A 10,483-nucleotide genomic window follows, 5' to 3' on the forward strand; every position below is an offset into this window, starting at 1 on the left:
TGGAAGTTGTCTGAGATTCCGTTGACAATGTTTATACTATTGTTATTTTAATTACTGTTTTTTAAGGAATTTTTTGTCTTCTGCTGTTTTGTTCTATAATCTGTTTTTGAAGTACGAGATGTAGCAGCAGCAACATCACTCTTTTCAAAGCAGTGGTCTAATAAAATGTGCTGAAACAGTTAAAATCTACATTGTTCTTGAGTTTGCACTAAATCACATTTATAAATAGTGTGTCAAAAAAGAGCATTGCTCTATGCAGCTTCTAAATGAACATGATCTAGCCTTTGATAATCCCTTCCTTTTGGTTATCAGCAGTGTGCACTCCATTCCTAGAACAGTTTCTCTCTTCCCAGCCATACAGTTAAAGCATACACTTAAGAAAATATGGATTTCTGAAAATAACTATTTGAGAATGTTTTAATGCTTCTTTTTTGTAGATAACTGTTTTTAAGATTGCTGTTCCTTGAAGTGCAGGGACTTTTGGAAAGAAAAAGTGCTGACTTTTTTGTATGTACGTTGATCTCACAGATTTTTATGATTGTTGCGATGAGGTGACTTATAAGGGACTTTCTTCTTTGGACTTTTTCTGTAAATAGCTTCAGAGAATTAGAGAGGACTCAGACCAAGCCTCTACTGTAAGGCTTGACAGTGTAGGACAGTTGCCTCCCTGAGTAAAAGAAAAAATAAATTCTATGTGCTGCCCAGAAGAGCTGTGTCAGCACAAACTGCCCAGCATAGAAGCCACTATACAGCTGGAAGAATTCCTTTGTCAGCCTAGCTGACATTGTTTGTGAAGGGAATGTAGGAGGTCTAGCAGAAGCCTCTCTTTCTCTTGATAAATGCTATGTAACTATGCCAGCAGGATTTCTGAGGTACAGTCAGGCAAAAAAGCTGGCAGAAGCAGGAACAGAGAAACCCCAAAGCAGTGTCAAAACAAAGCTTTGTTATTGAAGTTGTGGTGGTAAACAGACCTTCAGCTGCTGTCCTGTGAGATGTGGATTTCAGTCTTTATGTTTAATGATTGACATAACTGTTACTTTTTTCAGTTCAGAGTTATTTCAGAGTTCAGTTCATAGTATTTCAGTTCACAATAGCTTTTTGAAAATTAAATAGTGGAAGATAAAAATATCTTTACATTCCTTAGGTGACTAATTTCTGTCACAGAAGCAATACCAATTTAACACATGTTAAAAATGGGCCCTAACAAGGATTTCTGGAAGGCTTAAGCTTCTCCAAATGTTTAAGGCATCCAACAGTCAAACCTGGGTTCATGTCAGGAAATGCCCTTGCTGGGTGCTCAGTATGCCCGTGTTCTGCCCAAGTGGTGTGGAATTCCAGGGCTTCTGCTCACATGCTAGAATCTTGTAGATCTAGAGAGTGTGTGTATTTGTACAGCTCCAAAATACTGCCTCCTGGTCTCTGCTGTGCTGGTGCCTACCTTCACCAGTAAAAATTATTTGATTTCTTGAAATCAATTCTTCTAGTCGACAAACAGATGTTTTATGGCTTCCAGCTGTGAAGCTGAGAGAGGAGTTCTCAGTGACTGATATTAACATCAGGAGGGCAAAAAGTACATTTTGTACTGGTCTGTATAAATTGTCCCTGGGTGTCACTCTTGAGTCAGATTTAAACATTTTAGAAGTAAATTTTTTTTTTTCTTTTTTGCCCACAGTTGACACTTTTCTTCTTAAATGTATTTCCCATTACTCTCTCTATTGATGTCAACACCAGCAGGCCAGCTTAACTTGTCTGAATTATGTTATTCTTAGAGGAAATCTGTGGAAGTTTGTTAACTTAAGTTACAATACTGTAACTGCAGAAATACCTCCCTGGCAGCACTTTGTGGATTTACAGCTAAATGACTAATTATTACATTTGATAAATCCTTTATTATTTTGTACAGCTCCTCTAACTTCTGTCATCCTTTTGGAGAAAAATCAAGTGACGAGGAGATAGCATTTATTAGTATCAATGTGTAACTCTGTGTGGAAAGCCAATGCAAGCCCTGTAAATAACTGAAAAAAACCCTGAAATGTAACTTCACTGATAAATAAGCCATATGTTTATTATTGTCTAAAGGTAAATATCATTGTAGGAGAACCATCAGGATCCAGTCATCTCAGATATTTTTTGTGTGTGTGTGCACTATTTTGTCCACATGTAACAAAACAGTGTGCTCCTTAGAGGATTTAATGTGTATTATACAAGGCTGTGGATAAACTGCTAACATAATTACAGATTGTAAGTAACACTATCCTTATCTTAATGTCACTTAATGAATTTATTCTTAATGCTTCTGCTTTTTCTTTCATTAGTTGGCTGAATCCAATATTCTCCTTTATAAACAGCTTTTGAATTCAGGTATTACATCTCTTCTATTGAAGCCAGGAGTATACTTGCTCCCAACAAAGTCCTTAAAGATGGGGCGTGTGTGCAATATTAATTTCCTCCTTTCAAAATTACTCAAAAATAAAGATTGCACAAGAACCTTGTTAAGATAGAAAATGTCTTCTTTTCTCCTGTAGCTCATCATTTCCACAGACCTGTTTTACTGCAAATGCCATCACCCATCTACATAATAACTATCAAATGCATTTCCTGTGCAGTGCACCAAGTAACCCTCTGTCGAATGCGTTAGCCTCTTCTGGCAGTTTGGCACTTGGCTGAGGGAACTGGGGTAGTTTAGTCTGGAGAAGAGGAGACTGAGAGGTGACCTTATTGCTCTCTACAGGTACCTAAAAGGAGGTTGTACTGAGGCTGATGTTGGTCTCCTCTCCCAAATTACTGATGATAGGATGAGAGGAGATGGCCTTAAATTGTGCCAGGGGAGGTTTCGGTTGGATATTAGGAAAAATTTCTTCCCTGAGAGAGTGGTTAGGCACTGGAATGGGCTGCCCAGGGAGGTGGTGGAGACATCATCCCTGGAGGTGCTAAAAAACCAAGTAGCTGTAGCACTTGAGGCTATGGTCTAGTGGTTAGCAAAATGTTGGGGCAAAGGCTGGCCTTGATCCTAGAGGTCCTTTCCAACCATAGTGATTCTATGATTGGTTTTGAGTGTTTTACTGAATTAAGAAAGAGTTGTGTTGGATTAATTTCTGCTTTGAGAATAAATATTTGTAGTATGATTTTTAGAGGCCTGGACAGACAAGAAATGTAATTTCAAATTAATTTAAAGGTAATTTCCATAGAAATTTGTCTTCAGAATTTCTGGGGAATCTCATGTAGTCAGTGAAAACAGCAGGTGAAGCACAGAACATAGATTTTGAAATAATGTGTGTTTTAGCTATGTAGCAAGGTCTGTCACTGGGAATTATTGCTTATCAGGATCTTCTGATTATGTGCTTGCTTTCAGACCCTTGAGAAGTAGGACTTTGGAGTGTTAGGATGTGCAAAGAGCAAAGGCAACAGTCCACAACAACTAATTCCTCATAGCTTTTCTACCATTTGTTGCCTCTGTTTTACATACCTCAATAAAACAATATATAGCTAAGGAGAAAAGACTGACTTGTATGGTGGCTGTTTATATGAATGATCTATTGGAGTTCCTTTACGATCATTGCTCCCCAGTTTCCTACGTGTGAAAAATGTATTGCTCAATAATAAAGGATTTGTGGTTTGGGGCACATCCATAAAAAAAAAAAAATTCTTTCTGGGCATATCTATAAAAAAAATTAATTTCTCTCTAAAGGCTGTAAGCTTTGGGAAATAGTAGTCCAACTGTAGGAGGAAATTATCACTCTAAGAGGCAGCAGTATTCTCCAGGGCTCTGACAAATGGGCTGTATTTAACCTTTTACTCAAAGGGACATTTCCTAGAGTTTGATTGAGCAGATCACTTCTTTGTGTTTACTTCTGTGTCTTACAATAAATGTGTTTGAAGTCTAACTAGCCACATAGGAAAACTGTTTCTGGCCAACTGGTTGTAAAGACTGTAAGTGTATCTGCCACAATAGCTTATGATCCCACATATGCAGTATCAAATAATTAGACACAAATTAATTTCTACTGTACTTAGAGTTTGAAAGGAGTTTTTAAATTAAGACATTGGTACATTAGTTCACCAAATTTGTAGTTCCATGGTGGACTTAGTTTCACACCCCTACTAGGTAATCAGCAGTTGAACTTTTTTTCTATTCTGCTTCTGACCTTTTTTCCAGGCCCTAGGGAGTAAATCTCTAAGAACTGACTGGATTAACAAATTAAAGCTGCTTGCCATGTGGCCAGGTAAGCCCTAGAGCCCTTCCTCGTGCTTCAGAATAGTGTAGACTGAAGAGCAGGACTACACTTTTCATTGACACCACAACATTTAATCAGCATAGCTGTACATAGTCTAATCACATCTTTGTTGACCTACAGACCAGTCTTACTAAGTAGACATGAACCATCTTTGTGCCAAAATAGTCTGATTTAGAATACATCTCATTTCCTTTCAGTGACAAAATATTTTAGGAATTGCAGTATTAACACTTTTGCATATCACACAGCAGTTGTGTTACGGCAGGATGAGAGAATGCTGGTCTGGAGAGAGGTATTCTGTGTACATAAGAAAGACCATCGCCAAAAAGTAAAACCAGACGTGCTGCTTCTGGGCTAGGAAAACAGGAAAGAATGTAATAGCAAAAAGTGAAGTAGTTGTGAAGACTCTAATAACACTACCCATGGTAGGAGTGGTGTACTGTAGTTCCTCTCATTGTTAATTGTCTCACAAAGTCATGTAAACCTTGCACTCTTCTCTTCAGTATTTTTCCCGAAGTCCTATGTTTGGGTTACATCTACCAGGAAGCATCTCTGCCTCAAGGTGAAGCTACATGTGTAGCATTTATAGATCATCTTAAAAATGTTCCACAGAACACACTGAGTTTACAGGATGCTTTGAGAATCTCTCTTTCATTTGTTTGTTTGTTTTTTTGTTTTTAATATTATTATCTGGACTATGCAATTTCTTCTGAACATTTTCCAAAGAAAGCTCTTTGGTCACTGATACAGAATGTGGATGCATATGGGAGAAGTCACACATACAGCTCAATAGAATCCTTTTTCCATTAAATAAAAAATTGAAGATGGACTGAAGTAGCACATAAAGGTGTTCCTTTTAACAGAACCTATTGCTAGCAAGCATTTCAAGGTTTCTTTCTTCATGGGAGCAACGCTGATATTTCAGGAGTTTATCAGTTATTATTGTTTAAGCTTACTATCATCTGTTGGCTACTTGGCTTTTCTATGTGCTATCTAACAACTGCATTTTGCTGTTTCCCAGCAAAAAATACTCATTACTGTCAATCTGAAGTTCTTTCTATTCTTTGTGAAGCTGTGAATTAATACCAAAATGCTATAAACATACCTATTTAACAAAACTAGTTTTTTGAGAAAAGTTAGTGTTCAAAATAAATATACCTACACAATTCAGTAAACAGTCAAAATTTAAAAAACCCACTGTCATTATCATACATAAAAAACAAAGCAAGAAAGCTGTAATAAAAGCAGCTGAAACAAAGACAGTCCTCTCCCATACCCCTCGTACAAATGGAAAAAAAAGTGTGAAATTAAGGAACTGGTTCATTCGTTATAGTGAACACATGATCTCCCTAGACTAATGAAATTGTTAGAAGCATTCAGCAGCTGTGGTATAGTTTGAAAGTTTTGGAATTTGAGAGCTGTCGATTTTTGTAAGGAATTTTATTACAGTAAAGACTGTACCTATTCTGCAGATGTGTAGGGTTGGAAGGAGCTGCAGAAAACAATTATAGAAGTAGTCAGCTGGTTCCTTTCTAAAATAATAGGGTTATCTGTAACTTAGCACGTTATAGATATGAATATAAAAATGCAAGAAAAATGGGAAGTCCTGGCACAGGAAAAAATTCTATGTAAATAAAATTAGAAAGCATTTCACTTAAGTCAGTGGGGTTACACTGTTAAAAGATTAAAGCATTGGACCCAGCTTTTCTGTTCTGAAATTCACTTCTTGTACCTGCGGATAGCATGAATGTACTTTCACAAATAACTCTTTCTTCAGATCACAGTTGAGAATGTGACTGTCCTCTCCATGACTGAAAAGGTTAAACAGCAACTTAAAATCAAAATCTCAAATTACTCTATGCATAAGCTACCAAATGGTGCTTCATCAGAAACAGGAATGATATCCTAGTGATAACCTGCTTTTTTTTCCCTTAGAGTGAATGTAGGAAGCAAGTCAGAAATTTTGTCAATTCCTGTTTATCCACTAATCTTGAACAGGGAGAAAAGCCCATAAGAGAATGCCTGCAGTTGTGCACCTGGCCTATAGAAACAAGTGCAGAAGCCACAGCAAGGAGTTCCATCTGCTGCAGACTAGAATACAGATTACTTTGTTACAGGGTTCCACTAAACACAGTTTGTGTACCTCATATGGTGGGTTTTGTGGGGAAAGTAAGTCTCATACATAGTAATGTGGTAGGAAATTACAATTCCTTATACAATAGTTTTCTTTTTCTGTACTTAACAAAAAAGACAATTAATTATGTCAAGGAGAAATTTAACTATAACTATGCCTGTAATTCTGATGTATCTTAGGCAGTGACACTGGATAGAGGCAGTTATTGCAACTTGCTAGATATTACTGGTTAACTTTGTTTTTAGAATACATCCTATTAGTTGAAAAAGTCAAGATAAAAATAAACTGTGTAAATTATATTCATAGTGGCAGTCTGTTATCAAAGCTTTTATTCCCCCAGGAGAAGATCAAATGCACTTTGAGAAATGTGACACTTGCTGCATGTGCACAGAGGAATCTGCACGCGCCGTGTGCCCATCTCCTGGCTGGGAGGAGGTGTCGCATGCGCTGCACCACAAGGGTGGAATCTGTGTCCCACCTGTTCTTCCATGCTGGGTACCACGGGTTTAGTACAGTGACAGTTCTACATTATGGAAAAATAAGGGAAAAATTGCACCTAATGTTTTGAATCAAAATTGTAAAACATTCTTAGAGGTCGTCTTTTGTAATTAGAATGTAATTTATTGAATTCCTCATATAACTACAGTTTTAAGCAAAAAACAGCTAAAACCCCAAAAATAAGCCAAGCAAAAAATCTGACCAAAGCCTCATAGACTAGATAAATGTGGCTAATTTGGAACTGAGGAGCAATAGTCCTGTGACTGAATCTCTAGATTTTGTATTTCCAATACAACTGAATATCTTAGATGTATCTTGTACAACACAATTCTGAAGTAATTGTTTAACTTGTACTTTAACATTATGTCATTTAAAATCAGAAATCCATTTGGTTACAAAAAGGAGTTCTTTCATCATCTATGCATTGTAAATTATTGTCTGTCCAGGGACACAGGTCTGAAGGAAGCTGCAGAATGAATCGGTGGCACACCTAGAAAGTGAACTGGTTTTATCTTCTTACTGCTGCTTACTGCCTCTATTTTCTTCATTTTATGCTCCAGGAACTGGGACAAGAGAACAAAAAGTAAGTGTTGCGTAGTGTGCATATTACAGGAAAGCTTAATGACTGTGGCACATCAACATGAAGAAACCCACAAAATTCTGAAGACAAGAACAATTATTATGAACTGTTTGGAGATTTTATTGCTTTTCTGCAGTATGTAATGTTTAGCACCTGTTCAAGAAATGTCTTCTATAAATAACCATTTTCTGTTTCAGACAAAATTTACATCGAAAATTATCTTGGTGCAGCTGTTCAGTTTTTCTACCATTGCAAACTGCCGAAAAAGGAACAGTAATTCCTTAGGGGTGTCGGAGTTAAATCCTCATTTAACATGATACTGTGTGGTGGAGCTGTGAGTGAAGTCTACGTATTATTGCTAGCTGTTCTTAGATTTGCTAAAACTGAGAACTGAAAAGCCCTTTGTAGATAGTCCTCACTCCTGTACAACTTCTGTGGCTTTCCAGTTCCATCATTACTGACCCTGATGGCACAGTGCCCCAAAAACGAATACTTTGATAATTTGCTGCTCTCTTGTACACCTTGTCATCTTCGATGTTCTAGCACACCACCGCCTTCATGTGAAAACTACTGTGAGAAGCGTAAGTAGTATCTCTGCAATACTTCATGGCTATGCAGGGCCTTTTCACGTGGTATTTTACATAGAATCTTGAAGAAATCTAAGACCTGGGAAGGATTTATCAGAATAATATATGGGCTCAAAAATATTAATGACATATGTAATGTGTCCTGTGTGACTATGTGTGTTATGAAGAGCTCTCAAGCTTTACTTGAGGTGTCACTCAACAGAAATAGAAATTGCTCCTTTGATATAGAAGAAGTTGTATGTGTCGAACATGTTTACTGTTCATTAGTTCTCGTTTACAATTCATTTAATACATCTCTTTTATTCCATAAGGTGCTGATTCCGGTGGAGTTCTTTGGATTTGTTTGGGCTTAGGAGTAATTTTAATGCTCACTCTGTTCATCTTAATGGTCTTATTTAAATGGAAGCACCTAAAGCAACTAAAAGAAAAACTGAAAAACACAGGTGAATAAATAGACTTATTTATAAAATACTTTTAGATTTTTTTTTTATTTTACTTTTTAGCTACTCTTATGTATAAATTTTGCATATAATTTATATTCCAGATTCTGATAACTGTCTTTGTTGTATCGTTTTGTATTCCTCAAAGAGCCTCAATGAAGTTATTAAAGTTATTAGGGAGTAGAATATCCAGAAGATAAATTGTAAAAGCAGCAATCTCTCTTTGCTGGTTCCGGATCACATAAGGATTGTTTTGTTGTGTATTCATATCTGACTTACTTGCTGGTGTTTGAGAAATCATTTGTGAACCCTCAACAGCAGAACTTCATAAGGGTTTCATCCTCTTCTCATTGAATGCAAAAGGAATTCTACCCAGGTAGAGGATACACATTCAATAGTAGTTTTCCATCTTATAAGACATCAGATAATTTTACTTAATGTTCTAGCCTCTGAGAAGCGTATGTGGTACATTTTGGGAAGGTGAAAAAAAAGGGTTTTTTTAACATTTTACAAATACTAATATAGTGTATTTGTGAAGTATTCATCCAATAAATAAGGACTGATTAGAAAGTGTTAGATTACTAAAATGTTTATCCTGAAGTATAGAGGGGTATATTGTCATAGAGCAAAAAAATTATCATATATAACTACATCTTCAAACTTTCACTATGTCTGAAAACTTTCACTAGGGTTATGAGCATAGTTTGAACATAATGAAATTTGGACCTTTAATAACTGATATGGTATAGCATTAAGTATGTACTAAATTAACTTCTCTATATTTACAGACTCTTCTGTGGTGCCAAATAATATTCTCAAGGCTAATGCTGAAAGCAGTGTGAATACAGAAGGAATTAGACATTCACTTCAAAGTGAAACATTGATGTATTCAGTGGAAGAGTGCACTTGCAGTGACTGTGGCTTGGGAAAACCTCAGACTGTCTGTGAAACTTCATTTCCATTACCAGCTACAGAAGAAGGAGCTACTGCTCTAGTTACCACAAAATCGTTTGATTATTGCAACTATATTCTGGGTGCTGGGTGACTGCAAGAGAAGTATATTTTTACTGCATAATGAGTTATTCTAGTATAGCTATTAATCTTAATACTGGCAGTCAGTGGTGAAGGCTAGTACATCACCCTTACAGATCTTCCATTGAGCACTATTGAGCAACAATTAATATTGTCATGTTATTTCTAGTCCTGGTACCTCTTTGGTAAAGTATTTCTATATTATTCTCAGGTATTTAACTAGTTATTGGCATTTTTAATTTCTGGAAGCTCCTATATAGGATGGCTTTTTCTGCTCTTCAGGATTGTATCTGCTTGTGTCAGATATATACAAACCCATCAATAAAGAAGTATGCAAATATGTATTTTGTGTTAAACTCAGATCTTGTGCCAGATATTAATTGTACACAAGGAATGTTCCAAGAGGCAGGAATGAAGACACAAGACATCCCTCGTTTTGTAAAGAATAATTTCAAATAGCCCCTGTGATGCTTGAAGTAGGAAAGTTGTAATGATGAACACATTTGTAGAGTTGGAGTCCTCCCCAGTTCAGGTAGTACCTCTGGGTCATACTAAGGTGCAGCATTTGCAATCCTGATGTACTTCCCAATCATGCAGACTTTCCTTTAAGTGCTAAATGTTTTTCAGATTGTACTTTATAAAAATTTCTATCTTACTAATTGCTTTACTTACCCTTATTATATGTACAAGGACTGCTGATTAGATGTAATCATGCTAGGTTACTGTGTGTTCTAAAATTAGCCATATACTTTTGTCACCATTAATGTTATTTTCCTAATATGAAGCTAGTTTTATTCCTAGAAAACTGCAACAACAGAGGCAACAACAATCTTTTTATTTGTAAATAACTTTCTATTTCAAATTCTTGCATGAATGATGAATGAAAATGTTTTAAGCCTACTCAATTGCTTCACTAAATCTATAATCACCATTACAGCAGCTTTAGGAGGCCGACCACAAAGTTTGGGCCAGTTATG

General features: G+C 36.4%; 1 protein-coding gene across 1 annotated transcript; it reads left to right on the plus strand.

Annotated features, from left to right (window-relative positions):
- The first annotated feature begins 7,913 nt into the window (after nucleotides 1-7,913).
- TNFRSF17 (tumor necrosis factor receptor superfamily, member 17) lies at nucleotides 7,914-9,519 on the plus strand. The gene is made up of 3 exons (XM_008943275.1): nucleotides 7,914-8,028; nucleotides 8,346-8,477; nucleotides 9,263-9,519. Exons 1-3 carry the CDS (start codon nucleotides 7,914-7,916, stop codon nucleotides 9,517-9,519), a joined length of 504 nt encoding a protein of 167 aa, XP_008941523.1.
- The last annotated feature ends 964 nt before the right edge of the window (nucleotides 9,520-10,483 follow it).

The sequence above is a fragment of the Merops nubicus genome, unplaced genomic scaffold (assembly GCF_000691845.1).
Source record: "Merops nubicus isolate BGI_N331 unplaced genomic scaffold, ASM69184v1 scaffold48196, whole genome shotgun sequence".
NCBI classification, from domain to species: domain Eukaryota; kingdom Metazoa; phylum Chordata; class Aves; order Coraciiformes; family Meropidae; genus Merops; species Merops nubicus.